General features: G+C 39.1%; 1 protein-coding gene across 5 annotated transcripts in view; it reads left to right on the plus strand.

Moving 5' to 3' along the window:
• The window catches only part of LOC144433597 (vacuolar protein sorting-associated protein 18 homolog), a 320,975-nt gene that overhangs the window by 158,358 nt on the left and 144,650 nt on the right, over positions 1 to 17,967 (plus strand). For all 5 annotated transcript variants that reach the window (XM_078121923.1, XM_078121926.1, XM_078121925.1 and 2 more), the window contains one exon: positions 4,714 to 4,817. In XM_078121923.1, coding sequence (XP_077978049.1) covers positions 4,714 to 4,817 — 104 coding nt within the window. The remainder of the gene's footprint in view (positions 1 to 4,713; positions 4,818 to 17,967) is intronic.

Raw genomic sequence — 17,967 nt, forward strand, 5'->3', positions numbered from 1 at the left:
GATTTATGGTCAAAAAACTTATACTTCAAAACTACTGGGGAGAGTGGCCTGAAATTTGGTGGTAACTTTCTTATGGGTGTGTTAATTAAGATTTGTTCATGACATGATGATTCCCTCATTAATATGCAAATTAGGGCTAAAAATATGTCTTTTTGGTCAAAAACCTATAATTCCAAAACTTTAGAGCAGATTGGGCTGAAATTTAATAGGAATGCATCTAGGCGTGTATAGACGAAGAAGTATTAAGCATACAACGATCTCATCAGTAATATGCAAATTAGGTGTAAAAATGTGAATTTTGGTCAAAAATTTATCTCAAAAAGTACTTGGTCAATGAGACTGAAACTTGGTGAGATGTTTCTAGAAGTGTTATTCTGCAGATTTTCTTCAAAATATTTTGACGCAATTGACCCTAGCAAGCATAACCATGCCCTTAGCAACAACAAAATGGCAGTATATTCTGGTCAAATAACAACATCATCTGGTAGGCAAGTGAGTAAACATTCAAAAAATGTATGCAAATATCCCTAACAATCATGACCACGCCTATAGCAACAGCCAATCGGTCGAATATTTCACAAAGATAACAGGAATTGAAAGACAAATGAATAAACATTCAAAAAATGTATCCAAATGTGCCTAGCAACAACACCACGCCCATAGCAACAGCCGAATGATCACATATATTGTGAAGATAATGAGGATTAATAGACAAATGAATAAATATTTAAAAATGTATGCAAATATGCCTAGCAACAAGACCAAGCCCATAGCAACAGTCAAATGATCACGTATATTGCAAAGATAATATCAGGAATTCATACACAAGTGAACAAAAACATTAAAAAATGTATGCAAATATATCTAACACCCCCCCCCCCCCCCCATTAATTGGGTATACGTATACGTGCCGCCCTTTGGGGTAGGGTTTTTTGCCCTTTGGTCTAAAATGGGTACTGTCATTTTAGAGCTAATGAGTCTAAAATGGGGTCCCCATTTTCACATTTGTTATGGAATTGTCTAAAATAGGGTATTGGTTTTGGGTCAAAATTGGTCTAAAATGGGGTCTGGGTTTAGCAGCATTGGTCGCACACCCCTACCAAAGCTAGCGCAAGGGGTCAATCAGCAACTGAACACCTATTGTTAGCATCCACTTACATGGATAAACATTTTTAAAAACTGTACAGTTGTGCTACAATGCCATTGGTGGTATTTTTTTGTTTTAAAATCTAAAAGTCTAGCAACAAATATCTGCATGTTCAGATGTTTACATTGGAATTTTACATTATGTTGTTCTATCATTACTTTATACCGATGACCTATGTCTTTTCAGTACTAGAGTAATCGGATTGCAATGATGAAATCCGATTACTCTAGATAGTACTGTCTGACTTCTGTAAACTTTGGAAGCTATCTGTATATATTTTGTAGATACACCTTAAAAGTAAACACCTGCACATCAAATCTTGCTATAATAGGAGAAACTGGATGTCACCCTATGAAAGTTACCATGTACATGTGTATCATGAAATATTGGCTGTATATTTATGGCTCACAGTATATATGTGTACGATGCATGGTAAAATATCAATATTGTACAGTAAATCACAAAATAACCAGTCGTGTTTGGCCACATAAGTTAAACACCTCGTCTACAACTATGTTTGTAGCCTTAGTCAGAATAATCGAGTGGACAAAGTTCCTCGAGAACAGAGTGAAGATGATTTACAACGTCCTTGTCATTTATTCCCAAGGCGTCTAAATTAGATGCAAGACGCCGTAATTAAGGTAACACACTTTCGTTGGAATCCATCAAAGTTTTTATTGTTCAGTGATCGGAGGTCTACCAGCAATGCAATTTCGACTGTAAATGAGAAGGCTGTGGCTTGGTAGGTGGGAAAACCATAGGCAGATGCAGACAAGTCCAAAGCTGTCGATCCTCAGTGGTCCAAAAATGTTCTGACAGCCTACATAAAAGGGAACGTTGAATAGTGCAACTAACAGCTAGTGACTACCCTATATTGCAACTAGTGACTACCCTATATTGCAAGTAGTGACTACCCTATATTGCAACTAGTGACTACCCTATATTGCAACTAGTGACTACCCTATATTGCAACTAGCAGCTAGTGACTACCCTATATTGCAACTAGTGACTACCCTATATTGCAACTAGTGACTACCCTATATTGCAACTAACAGCTAGTGACTACCCTATATTGCAAGTAGTGACTACCCTATATTGCAACTAGTGACTACCCTATATTGCAACTAGTGACTACCCTATATTGCAACTAACAGCTAGTGACTACCCTATATTGCAACTAGTGACTACCCTATATTGCAACTAGCAGCTAGTGACTACCCTATATTGCAACTAGTGACTACCCTATATTGCAACTAGTGACTACCCTATATTGCAACTAGTGACTACCCTACATTGCAACTAACAGCTAGTGACTACCCTATATTGCAACTAGTGACTACCCTATATTGCAACTAGTGACTACCCTACATTGCAACTAACAGCTAGTGACTACCCTATATTGCAACTAGTGACTACCCTATATTGCAAGTAGTGACTACCCTATATTGCAACTAACAGCTAGTGACTACCCTATATTGCAAGTAGTGACTACCCTATATTGCAACTAGTGACTACCCTATATTGCAACTAACAGCTAGTGACTACCCTATATTTCAACTAGTGACTACCCTATATTGCAACTAGTGACTACCCTATATTGCAACTAACAGCTAGTGACTACCCTATATTGCAACTAGTGACTACCCTATATTGCAAGTAGTGACTACCCTATATTGCAACTAAGAGCTAGTGACTACCCTATATTGCAACTAGTGACTACCCTATATATTGCAACTAGTGACTACCCTATATTGCAACTAGCAGCTAGTGACTACCCTATATTGCAACTAACAGCTAGTGACTACCCTATATTGCAACTAACAGCTAGTGACTACCCTATATTGCAACTAACAGCTAGTGACTACCCTATATTGCAACTAACAGCTAGTGACTACCCTATATTGCAACTAGTGACTACCCTATATTGCAAGTAGTGACTACCCTATATTGCAACTAGTGACTACCCTATATTGCAACTAACAGCTAGTGACTACCCTATATTGCAACTAGTGACTACCCTATATTGCAACTAACAGCTAGTGACTACCCTATATTGCAACTAACAGCTAGTGACTACCCTATATTGCAACTAGTGACTACCCTATATTGCAACTAACAGCTAGTGACTACCCTATATTGCAACTAGTGACTACCCTATATTGCAACTAGTGACTACCCTATATTGCAACTAGTGACTACCCTATATTGCAACTAGCAGCTAGTGACTACCCTACATTGCAAGTAGTGACTACCCTATATTGCAACTAGTGACTACCCTATATTGCAACTAACAGCTAGTGACTACCCTATATTGCAACTAGTGACTACCCTATATTGCAACTAGCAGCTAGTGACTACCCTATATTGCAACTAGTGACTACCCTATATTGCAAGTAGTGACTACCCTACATTGCAACTAACAGCTAGTGACTACCCTATATTGCAACTAGTGACTACCCTATATTGCAACTAGTGACTACCCTACATTGCAACTAACAGCTAGTGACTACCCTATATTGCAACTAACAGCTAGTGACTTCCCTATATTGCAACTAGTGACTACCCTATATTGCAACTAGCAGCTAGTGACTACCCTATTCAGACTCTGATTTGTATTATTTTCAAAGGAAAAACAAATAAAAACACATGATGATGAGTTACAATGATTGTACATCCACTAATTCATAGTCACATGCACACTTCATGAAAATACTTACCTAATGGGATGTGTCATCTCAATACCTCTTTCAAGAGTGTCCATTCCACCTTTCAATTTTGTACATTTCATTATTCATTACTCAGATTGTAACCTTCCTTTGTTACTTCCGTCATAAATTGCATTAATTCATTCATTCATTTATTCATTCATCCATTCAACCCCCCCCCCCAAAAAAAAATATAATTCTTGTTACCATGATAGTTCCTCAAACATTTACCAAGTTCCCTGATCTTCAAAAATAAAGTATTATTTCTATTTTAATCAGAAGTGTGTATTTTAAATCAGATGATACATCAATATTATACCAGAGTGCATACTTTTGGTCCCAGAATGTCAAAAAGTTTCAATGAACAGGACTCGCCCCTCCCCCTTCGCCCCCACTCAGCCACTCCACTTCCTCATTGTCGCCCCCACCCCCACCACCTCTCACACAGCCGCTCCACTCCCTCATTGTAGTAGTTCCCACCTGGTTGTATTGTTTTACCTCCTGCTTTTAGAATTGCCTATATCTACAATGACATATTCAATGGACACTGAATCATTCAAAACATTGTGCCAGGAAGCATGGGTTTTATAAAGAGTGGTAGGTTCATTAGAATGCCCTTCCAGCAACTTTCTAGTTATATTTGGAAAATGTAAACTCCAGTTTTTTTTATTCATAATTCGTAAATTGTATTTTCTCATTGTAAATGTCAAAATTGAAATCTTATCTTCATAATTTGTAAATGGTCACGTATTTGTAAATGGTCACTTATTTTTTCTGTAAATCGTACTGAGGAACCCCTTGCCCACCCTCATTGAACTAAAGAAATTGAACTAAAGTGATGCTTTCTTTTCATTTCTATAGAGGTTTGGTAGACTGCTAGGTTTGTGTAAAGATGCAATCAAGGGTACAATATGGGCTTATACAGACCAATCTGTTTTCAAGTTCAAAGTCATTCGGGAAGCAAGGTGAGTCCTTATATGCTTAAATTTTCAACATTTACAAATCTGTACTCTAAATACAACTTAAATGTCTCTTAAAAACAATCCTGAATGCATCTTAGAAATATAGAGTATTTTATTAGCCCCCAAAGGAGAGGGCTACTATAAAAGGCTCCATGTGTGTGCTAAGCTTGACTGTGCATCCATAATACAGACAGTAATGTCTGACATGCAATATCTATTTCATTTAAACCTGGAATAAATTTAAGGTGACATATGGAATATATTTATGCATGTCACTTTGTTGGCCACATAATTTTATGCAAACTTGACCACATGGTGGTCATATTTGTAGTTAAAATCAATTTTTACTGCATAGCTAAAAAAAGACCATTAAGCCAGAGACTCCACTCATGTATCGACAGACCTTGACCTTAGACCTTGACATTAAGGGTTAATTATCAAAATCCTGTATATCACAGACACTTTGTAGTATTTATTTGTTGCCACCAATTTGTTTTCAATCGTTTCTCTATTCAGTTGGTAGATCATGTCAGCTCTCCATTCAGTCACTTTGAAGTAATTTAAGTATTATGACAGAACTCCATGACACACGAGTACAAGTGTGGCGTACTCTGGGTATTTGCACAAGTGCTTGCAGTGTTCTCTGTGGCAGCTGTAACTATCACGAGTGTAGCAAGTGAAAATACAGCAGCAAACACTGCCAGCATGAGTGTAAATAGCCCTTAGTACCCATCCTGGCACTCACAGCATGGAGTTCATGAGTGTAAATAGCCCTTAGTACCCATCCTGGCACTCACACAGCATAGAGTTCATGAGTGTAAATAGCCCTCAGTACCCATCCTGGCACTCACACAGCATAGAGTTCATGAGTGTAAATAGCCCTTAGTACCCATCCTGGCACTCACACAGCATAGAGTTCATGAGTGTAAATAGCCCTCAGTACCCATCCTGGCACTCACACAGCATAGAGTTCATGAGTGTAAATAGCCCTTAGTACCCATCCTGGCACTCACACAGCATAGAGTTCATGAGTGTAAATAGCCCTTAGTACCCATCCTGGCACTCACACAGCATAGAGCTCAGGAGCGTAAATAGCCCTTAGTACCCATCCTGGCATGCACTCACACAGCATAGAGTTCATGAGTGTAAATAGCCCTTAGTACCCATCCTGGCACTCACACAGCATAGAGTTCATGAGTGTAAATAGCCCTTAGTACCCATCCTGGCACTCACACAGCATAGAGTTCATGAGTGTAAATAGCCCTAAGTACCCATCCTGGCACTCACACAGCATAGAGTTCATGAGTGTAAATAGCCCTTAGTACCCATCCTGGCACTCACACAGCATAGAGTTCATGAGTGTAAATAGCCCTTAGTACCCATCCTGGCACTCACACAGCATAGAGTTCATGAGTGTAAATAGCCCTTAGTACCCATCCTGGCACTCACACAGCATAGAGTTCATGAGTGTAAATAGCCCTTAGTACCCATCCTGGCACTCACACAGCATGGAGTTCATGAGTGTAAATAGCCCTTAGTACCCATCCTGGCACTCACACAGCATAGAGTTCATGAGTGTAAATAGCCCTTAGTACCCATCCTGGCACTCACACAGCATAGAGTTCATGAGCGTAAATAGCCCTTAGTACCCATCCTGGCACTCACACAGCATGGAGTTCATGAGTGTAAATAGCCCTCAGTACCCATCCTGGCACTCACACAGCATAGAGTTCATGAGTGTAAATAGCCCTTAGTACCCATCCTGGCACTCACACAGCATAGAGTTCATGAGTGTAAATAGCCCTTAGTACCCATCCTGGCACTCACACAGCATAGAGTTCATGAGTGTAAATAGCCCTCAGTACCCATCCTGGCACTCACACAGCATAGAGTTCATGAGTGTAAATAGCCCTCAGTACCCATCCTGGCATGCACTCACACAGCATAGAGTTCATGAGTGTAAATAGCCCTCAGTACCCATCCTGGCACTCACACAGCATAGAGTTCATGAGTGTAGCAAGTGAAAATACAGCAGCAAACACTGCCAGCATGCAGGTATCTAAAGGTACCAAAAGTGGTAAAGTGCTCGATCGAGCACTTTGCAAAAAAATACAAACTGCGCGTCAAACTGCTCTGAAGGTACCAAAAGTGGTAAAGTGCTCGGTAAAGTGCTCGGTAAATTGCTCGATCGAGCACTTTGCTAAAAACAGCGAAGTGCGCGTATGGCGCCTCCAACGCCCAGTCTCAATTCTGGCCTCCATTTTGACAGCTGTCCGAAGACATCAAATAACGCACTCCCATGTACAGTCGAAAACTTCGAATATTTCAGGAAGAAGAAACATTTTGTGTGGCGTGCGTCACAGACTTCATACTGGAGATTTAATGGCAGTGACATTTGTAACATGATAAGAAATAATTAATTTAAAGGAAAACTGAATTTCTTGGTGTGTACGTGTGGGGTTTTTAAGTGTGTGTCTAGATGCGAGAGCGAAGATTTTTCTTGATCGTTGAACACGAAAATAAAGTCTGGGTGTAAGTTTATATCATGTTCACTATATTTCTATTGAACAGATTCACTTCCTCCAGTATTATCAGATCGTTAATAGATGACAAAAAATATTGCTATCGAAAACACAAGTTCGAAAACATTCGTGTGAACAATTTTAATTAACGCTTCATTGCTGTTAATATTTTGATAGAAATCTATAAATAACCCTTTACTACTGTTTTGTAAATTCCATATACTTGGTACTGCCAACTTCTTGACTGAAAACAACGACAAGAAATAAGCCATGACTTCACCAGATCTCAAGTAAACCATCACTACATTACTGTTTACTGAATTTTTTTTGCATTCCTAGACAATCACCAATTTCAATCTCGTCCCTTATGCAATTCCTGTTCGCTCAGAAATTATATCCAATGTGGGAAATAATAATAATAGCCATCGGTTATAGTTTGGTTCGGTCCAGAGGAAGTGACTTCATAATGCTACAATTAGCGTAGTGTAACGCCGACGTTCATGGAGCAGTAATAACCGTCACTTCGTGAACTGGATTGCATATCATTAACAACAGTAAGAAATACAGATGACGACCGTTCGAGAAATAGCCATAGGAAATAATTTATACGAGAAAGGTTGTGGGAGCTCATAGGCAGGGTTGTGATAAGTGGGAACGACTATAGTATGTCTTACACTTGTTTCGTACCCAGATTATGGAAAATATCTAACATAATCCCTGTCCCTAAAAAACCAAATCCGAATCAATTGAATGATTACAGACCAGTTTCACTGACATCAATCCTTGCCAAATGTATGGAAAGGCTAGTTAGTTATCAGCTAAAAACGTCTGTGGCCGATCGCTTGGACCCTTTACAATTTGCTTACAAGCCCAAAAGAGGGGTAGAGGATGCTAGTGTGACTCTTATAAATCTAATTGCCAGTCATCTCGATGACGCCTCAAACTACACTCGAATTCTATTCATGGATTTTTCTTCTGCCTTTAACACAATCCAACCCCATCTGTTGATTAAAAGGCTAATACACTTACAGGTCAATCATACAATCGTGCTTTGGATTAGGCAGTTTCTGAGCGATCGACCACAGCGTGTCCTTGTAAACGGGCATATGTCTAGCGAACTAACGTTAAATACGGGTGCTCCACAGGGATGTGTCCTGTCACCCATGCTGTTTTCAATTTACACAAACGAAGTCAGTATTTCGAATACATTGTTAACCTTAATCAAATTTGCCGATGACATGGCGTTAGTTGCGAGACTGAAAGATGAAGATTCCTTGTCAAACTACTTCCTTGAAATAGGTCATCTTTGCTCTTGGTTCAAAGATAATTTTCTTACGTTGAATATTGCAAAGACAAAAGAATTAGTTCTTGATAATCGTAGAAAGTCAGATACAATCGTACCCATTAATATTGACGGTCAAAATGTGGAAATAGTGTCATCGTTCAAGTATTTGGGTTCTCACTTATATCAGGACCTCAATTTCAGGATAAACACCGATAGTATATACAAAAAGGCTCATCAACGCCTTTTTAGTCCCCGCGGACGAAGTCCGGAACGGGGACTTATGGATTGGGTTCCGTCTGTCCGTCCGTGCATCCGTGCGTCCGTCCGTCCGTCCGTCCGTCCGTCCGCAGCCGTTTCTTGGAGATGCCTGTACCGATTTTTTTCAAACTTGGTACAGGGGCAACATGCTATGGCATACATATGCACGTCAATTTGTTTTATGATACGATCCAATATGGCCGCCTAGCAGCCATTTTGTTTGTGAATTTTCCCTGTCTAAAGCCATAACTCAGACATGCTCACACAGATCTCATTCAGAGTTGGTATTAGGACAGTGTTCTATGGCATACATGTGCATATTCATTGTTGTCATGATACGATCCAATATGGCCGCCTGGCAGCCATTTTGTTTGTGAATTTTCATGTCCAAAGCCATAACTTAGACATGCTTGAACAGATCTCATTCAAAGTTGGTATTAGGACAGTGTTCTATGACATACATGTGCATATCCATTTTCATTGTGATACAATCCAATATGGCTGCCTGACAGCCGTTTTGTTTGCAAATTTTCCATGTCCAAAGCCATAACTCAGACATGCTTGAACAGATCTCATTCAAAGTTGGTATTAGGACAGTGTTCTATGACATACATGTGCATATCCATTTTCATTGTGATACGATCCAATATGGCTGCCTGGCAGCCATTTTGTTTGCAAATTTTCCATGTCCAAAGCCATAACTCAGACATGCTTGAACAGATCTCATTTGAAGTTGGTATTAGGACAGTGTTCTATGACATACATGTGCATATCCATTTTCGTCATGATACGATCCAATATGGCTGCCTGGCAGCCATTTTGTTTGTGAATTTTCCATGTCCAAAGCCATAACTCAGACATGCTTAAACAGATCTCATTCAGAGTTGGTATTAGGACAGTGTTCTATGACTACATTTGCATATCCATTTTCATATTGATATGATCCCCCATACCCGACCAATCCTTTATTGTTGTAGGCATGTTCCATGTCCGACAAGCAGACACAACATATCTAAGTCTGTTGATTTAGGTTCACAAGTGTTGTTGCGTGATCAGAGTAGTGCTAATTCCTTAAAACCCAATCATAGCAGGGACTATGTCATTCTCAATGGCTTGTTCTTTTGAGGAAACTCAAGAGCTTCGATGTTAGCACACATATTCTAGTTTCTGTTTATCGCTTCTGTATTGAGAGTGTTTTGACATTTAATATTGTCTCTTGGTTTGGTCACCTTTCCGTTAGAGATAAGACAAGACTTTCGAGAATTGTGAATATGTGTAGCAGACTTGTCGGGGTAAGGTTCACTGAGCTTGGAGATCTGTACAAACAGGCTCTCCGTAGGAAAGGTCTGTCAATTCTAAAAGACCCATCCCACCCATTATATGACATATTTCAGTATCTGCCTTCAGGTCGCCGGTTGCTGGTGCCTAGGGCAAAGAAAAATATATTTAAGAAGTCGTTTGTCCCATCTGCTGTCGCTGTTTTAAACGCAAATATGCCGAAATCACTGACAAGGAGCAGGGCTCCAACACCTGTCAGTCGAGACTTTTAGTCAGTCTTGGACAGTTTATATTCAATTTGTGTGTGTTCCGTCTTTTAACTCTGCTGTTTCTGTAAGTTGTTTTTGTCGTTATTGTCATTGTAGCCTGGTGCCGAAGGCAAATTTCCATTGTATTGGATAATAAAGTATATATTATTATTATTATTATTATATTATTAATATAAAAGTACATCGCAAGTTAACATGGAATGCATCCCAAATCCTGTGTTAACCATCTACGATCCGGGGAAAAGAAAGGGGTGTCGGTTTGTTTAAAAACAAACACAATAACCCCCACATTTATTTTGTCATTTCAGAGAGAGGAGAAATTTTACAGATTTGTACAGAATAAATGTGTCCCCGAAAGCGCGCTCTACCTCGTGTAAGTCACCAACAATGTTATGACATGATTTTGCACAATATTCTTTATCTACTACTTCATGGATTATAATGAAAATAAGCACACAGGTGATTATACTGAAAGATGGATACTGGATAAAGATTCAAAATTTATTTCAAGACGTTACGATTCATATATCTTTCCCGCTCTAAAATAGGCATGGTACAAGAAATACTGAGTGGCTAGTCCTTGTTTACAGAGTAGATTGCAGATTCTGAAGTATAGCCCCAACCACAGGCACTAGTTTCCTGAGATATGTATCAGAATGTTTCTATCAAAATACAATAAAATGTCGATAATATCGATGATATTGACGTGTTTTAGCCAATTGTATATGAAAAGGGTAAAATAGCACTTGTTTCTGTGATCGCGCAAGTCCACCCACTGCGAGGTATAGACAAGGTTTGCAACAGAACACACAACTCCCAGGACACAACCGTACGGCAACGTGAACTTTCAACCGACCGTTTTACTCGGAAAACATTTAATAAACTTCAGATAAATCGTGTCGTTGTTACAATCGGCCAAAGATATCAACCGATTTCTGACGCCATGTAGGAGAATTGGAGCACGTTCCATAAACATTGATATCCAATCACATTCATTTGAAATACGCAAATCATACATTTTATTCCATCCTATGTGACTTAGTCCAAACACAGATACTTTCAGGCAGACACCAACCAAATTCATGGACACTGATACAGACGTTCGCTCACATACAATTTTAGGGACTTTCAACACATACCCGTCGTCCAAATTCACAATAACTTTTGAGACAGACGCTCACAAACCAAATTTATGAACTTTCAAACATTATCATACTTTCATACAGACACTTGCGGACTATGAAATATAAATAATCTATACGAAATTTCCGTCATGCTCGTCCGGTAGTGTTCTGGCGAATTACCTAACAAAATCTTCCGATTTTGATACGAAACAGCGAGTGTCGAACAATGTGTGAAACCAAGTTTTGAGGTAAATAGCAAATATGACGATTTACTAAAACAAATTATTGAATACTACATGAAACCCCATCAGACACACAATTCCTGAACAAAAACTCGAGTTTAGGAGTCGATCATGCGCCACACGACCAAGTACATGGTCAAACATGCATGGTCAAACGTCATATCAAAAGATGATGTTGGTAACTGAGGATCTCATTTCTTTTTCACCCTGAAAAAATGTCATCATTTCATTTTCTAAAAATGACATGTACATTTTCGTGAGTTCGAGAGTCTTGAGTGATCTGGCTCTTTGTAGATCTTACTTGCGTCCTCTCCCCTATTGCCTTGAAATATTACGTGTCTAATGTCTGATTGGGATACACGTTCAGACATCGGTTGTATAATGTACTAGTATTTTATTTTATAACTTGACTATAAACATATGGTGAGCTTCCCATTACAGTTGTAATATTGCCTGGAAATTTCACTGAAAACGTTGTGCCACAACCTTGTCATCACGAGTCCGGGGGTCCTGCACGCTCATATTAGGTAATTGAATATGCGGTCTATACTTCAACAAGTCATTGAGAATGACATAGCCCCGCTATAATTGGGTTTTAAGGAATTATCACTACTCTGATCACGCAACAACATTTGTGAACCTAAAACAAACAGACTTAGATATGTTGTGTGTGCTTGTTGGACATGGAATATGCCTCCAACAATAAAGGATTGGTTGGGTATGGAGGATCATATCACGATGAAAATGGAGTCTGAGTTATGGCTTTGGACATGGAAAATTCACAAAACAAAATGGCTGCCAGGCAGCCATATTGGATCGTATCATGACGAAAATGGATATGCACATGTATGTCATAGAACACTGTCCTAATACCAACTTTGAATGAGATCTGTTAAAGCATGTCTGAGTTATGGCTTTAAACAGGGAAAATTCGCAAACAAAATGGCTGCCAGGCGGCCATATTGGATCGTATCATGACAACAATGAATATGCACATGTATGTCATAGAACACTGTCCAAATACCAACTTTGAATGAGATCTGTTAAAACATGTCTGAGTTATGGCTTTAAACAGGGAAAATTCGCAAACAAAATGGTTGCTAGGCGGCCATATTGGATCGTATCATAAAACAAATTGACGTGCATATGTATGCCATAGCATGTTGCCCCTGTACCAAGTTTGAAAAAAATCGGTCCAGGCATCTCCAAGAAACGGCTGCGGACGGACGGACGGACGCACGCACGGACGGACAGACGGAACCCAATCCATAAGTCCCCGTTCCGGACTTCGTCCGTGGGGACTAACAACGATACTGACGTCCGGGTCAAGCCCGGCACACTTTGATCAAGACTGGTTGTGCTTTGTTGTAAATAGAGTACAGTACTTTGGTGAATGTTCAACCCTGAACTACGGCTGATTCATGTTAGGCTGAAAAAATATATTATATATATTTGTTTTTGGAAAAAGATTGGTCTGATCTTGTACCATATGAGGTGTCACACGGGATCGTCCATCCACGTCTTTGGAGGCGCCATACGCGCACTTTGCTGACATGCTCGACATGCACTCACACAGCATAGAGTTCATGAGTGTAAATAGCCCTTAGTACCCATCCTGGCACTCACACAGCATAGAGTTCATGAGTGTAAATAGCCCTAAGTACCCATCCTGGCACTCACACAGCATAGAGTTCATGAGTGTAAATAGCCCTCAGTACCCATACTGGCACTCACACAGCATAGAGTTCATGAGTGTAAATAGCCCTAAGTACCCCCTGGCACTCACACAGCATAGAGTTCATGAGTGTAAATAGCCCTTAGTACCCATACTGGCACTCACACAGCATAGAGTTCATGAGTGTAAATAGCCCTCAGTACCCATACTGGCACTCACACAGCATAGAGTTCATGAGTGTAAATAGCCCTAAGTACCCCCTGGCACTCACACAGCATAGAGTTCATGAGTGTAAATAGCCCTTAGTACCCATCCTGGCACTCACACAGCATAGAGTTCATGAGTGTAAATAGCCCTTAGTACCCATCCTGGCACTCACACAGCATAGAGCTCAGGAGCGTAAATAGCCCTTAGTACCCATCCTGGCATGCACTCACACAGCATAGAGTTCATGAGTGTAAATAGCCCTTAGTACCCATCCTGGCACTCACACAGCATAGAGTTCATGAGTGTAAATAGCCCTCAGTACCCATCCTGGCACTCACACAGCATAGAGTTCATGAGTGTAAATAGCCCTTAGTACCCATCCTGGCACTCACACAGCATAGAGTTCATGAGTGTAAATAGCCCTCAGTACCCATCCTGGCACTCACACAGCATAGAGTTCATGAGTGTAAATAGCCCTAAGTACCCATCCTGGCACTCACACAGCATAGAGTTCATGAGTGTAAATAGCCCTCAGTACCCATCCTGGCACTCACACAGCATAGAGTTCATGAGTGTAAATAGCCCTTAGTACCCATCCTGGCACTCACACAGCATAGAGTTCATGAGTGTAAATAGCCCTTAGTACCCATCCTGGCACTCACACAGCATAGAGTTCATGAGTGTAAATAGCCCTCAGTACCCATCCTGGCACTCACACAGCATAGAGTTCATGAGTGATGTAGATAGCCCTTAGTACCTATCCTGGCACTCACACAGCATAGAGTTCCTACATAACATTATCCAAAGCAACAAATTTTCATAAAAATGACACTATGTGATGATGTGCTGACGTGCTTTCGTATAAAAAATGAACGATCACATCCTCTTATTAGTCCCCACCGGACAAAGTCCGGGACGGGGACTTATGGATTGGGTTCCGTCCGTCCATCTGTCCGTCCGACCGTCCGTCCATCCGGAGCTGTTTCTTGGAGATGCCTGGACCGATTTTTTTCAAACTTGGTACAGGGGCAACATACTATGGCATACATATGCACGTCAATTTGTTTCATGATACGATCCAATATGGCCTAGCAGCCATTTTGTTTGCGAATTTTCCCTGTCCAAAGCCATAACTCTGACATGCTTGAACAAATCTTATTCAAAGGTGGTATTAGCACAGTGATCTATGACATACATGTGCATATCCATTTTCGTCGTGATACAATCCGAAATAGCCATTTTATGTCCAAAGCCATAACTCAGACATGCTTGAACAGGTCGTTTTTCTCTGCTCATGGTAGTTTGCATTTAATTGACTAGTTGTTAGGCTTCTGTATTGGTGATAGTATATAATATCTTTTGTTGTTTTTGGTAGATTTCAATACATGTTAGACTGTACTTATTTCTATTATTAGTTATATATATATATATATATATATATATATATATATATATATATATATATATATATATATATATATATATATATATATATATATATATATAATCTCGATGAGTATCAATCTGCTAAGACAGTGCTCTATACCGCAGTGGCAGAGCGTAATAGTTTTGGTAGTACTGGAACTCTTTCTTGGTTGTAACTCGGAGTTTCACGCATGGTGCGATCATCAGACAAGACACAAGAATAAGTTTCATTTGTCCAACTTCAATAGAGCATCTATCACCTAAACTAAACCCGTTAACTAACGGAACATCAAAGCCCAACATGTAACAACCCGCCAACACTTACTTGTCCGCACCCAATAACTCACACAATAACAACCAACACCTCCACACATACAACACCTACCCACCGACACAGACAATAGTGATGGTATTTCTATTGTCTACACTCTATATATACAGCACACCCAGAGAGTAAGCCTCAGAGTTGTCTGATGATCGCACCATGCGTGAAACTCCGAGTTACAACCAAGAAAGAGTTCCAGTACTACCAAAACTATATATATATATATATATATATATATATATATATATATATATATATATATATATATATATATATATATATATATATATATATATATATATATATATATATATATATATATACCCAAGCATCGAGCACTCTATTCTACAAGTTTGATACTATTTACTATATATATATATATATATATATATATATATATATATATATATATATATATTTCATATATATACCACTCAAACATATCCGTACTATGACTATGAAACATGCCACATTCCATACCAATCCTCACCCTAAAAACAACCATATGAGGCCAACAACATTAACCAGGTTTGAATATGACAACATAAACTGCCAGTTCCTTAAAACCCAATAATAGCGGGGAATATGTCATTCTCAATGACTTGTTTGTTTATCATTTGCATGCAGGTACATTGTATGTAATAATGTTTTTAGTATTGCACACTGCAGTGAAAATACCACTCGTACCGGAGTTTTCCGAAAACTAGCCCTGGGCCACTATTCGGAAAATCAGCAAATTCGGAACCACAACAGAGGAACTAAATAGAAGCTCAGGGCGATTATTTGGCAGTCAACACTCAACAGCCCATGTGGCTCATATCATTACTAATAGGGACATACCAGTTTAGGGACACAACAATTAGGAAGACAAGAATAATAATTTCATTTTATAATAATTCAAATGTATCAAATGAAACATTTTATTTGCTATCATTGTATCAGCATTGATTGTATTATTGCTTTTATTCATAAAGGAGCTTCAAATGATTTATAGTAGAGTCCCTTTCATGAAATGAAGTCTCCCATCCATTGTGTATAGTGGCTTGTAGTGGCTCATTCCATTTCGGGTGTGTGGATTGCTTGTTAGACATGTACACATAACACAAATGCATTCAAAATCTGAGCATTTATGCTGCTTATTATAATTTATTTTGTAATATATAAAACATTACACGATCAAAAATATATACCAACTGTTTCATTTTCTCCTTACATAGAATTAAGGTGTAATTAAAATTAATGTGTTAAGACCAACCCAAGAGAGAAATGGTATGCGACAAGGTATTTCCCACCATATCTTATATGTTACTATCTGTAAACATAGGACGTCCACACTACCTCTCAAATAAGCTACCATTTCTCAAGTACATGTGCGGTGTGGCTACCCATCTCGTAAATAATTTAGACCCGATCTGAAATGCGAATGGCTGTAAAGTTTTAAATGGACAACACAGAAAATGGTCAATCTTTTGAGCTATGGATTTATAGGAAAACTACTGACCAGCATGACACAAAATGAACAGTCTGATTCTAGAGTTACAGATAGTCAACGAAGTATTTTTTTTAGCACTGTAGTGTGATATTTGCCAAAGCCTCGAGGACTGGCAAATTTGAATTTATCTCGATACCGTCACACGGACTCCCTCTCTAGTCAGGCAATGTATGTGTTACTATTTTTGTTTGTGAGATTTTATAGGATCAACTTTGAAGGGGTCAGTTTCTTTGTACAGTTGTGATGGTTTGTTAGCAAATGTCTGGGTTTTCCCGACAAGTTTGACAAAACGTAACTACAACTTTTGTCGTTATACTGCACTGTTTTCCAACGTTCTTGTCGCATATTTCTGTCAATTCCTGATCCTTCGTGAGATCCAAGTGAAGTCGTCATTCGAGGTTTTTCGTTTCATCGATGCCTCAAAAATAACCATTACAAATAGAATAGAATACACACACACCAAATGAGTGGGCACAATGGGCAACTGGTTTAATGAGTTAAAAGTATCATTCACATATCACCAAACAAAAGCTGCCCTATAAGTAAGAAGTCTAAAAAAAACAAAAAAAAACATTGGAAACATAGAAATGATGTAATGTAATAGCATGACATGTGGGTTTATCTTCATAATAGGGTTGGGTGGGAGGGTTTTGAAACACACTGCATATGCGATCGAACAGCGTGAAAGCAGGTTGTACATGCGCAGTAGTAGTAACAGTTAAACAATGATCGGCGTTGAGGGCGCCACACCATAAGTACACTAAAATTCTTTAAAATAAATTCTAAAGTGCAATTAGTGAGTAACCACACATTAACGAGAGACACACACACCAAATGAGTGGGCACAATGGGCAACTGGTTTAATGAGTTAAAAGTATCATTCACATATCACCAAACAAAAGCTGCCCAAACTCCCAACATGAGGAACATGTGACTCATAACACAACTAAATTACAGCTGTTATAAATTTTAATCTTAATATTTCTAAACTTTAAAACACTTTTAACTCAATCTCTTATGGTTAACAACTGGTACACTGAACTGACTGAAT

The sequence above is a fragment of the Glandiceps talaboti genome, chromosome 4, assembly GCF_964340395.1.
Source record: "Glandiceps talaboti chromosome 4, keGlaTala1.1, whole genome shotgun sequence".
Taxonomy (NCBI): domain Eukaryota; kingdom Metazoa; phylum Hemichordata; class Enteropneusta; family Spengelidae; genus Glandiceps; species Glandiceps talaboti.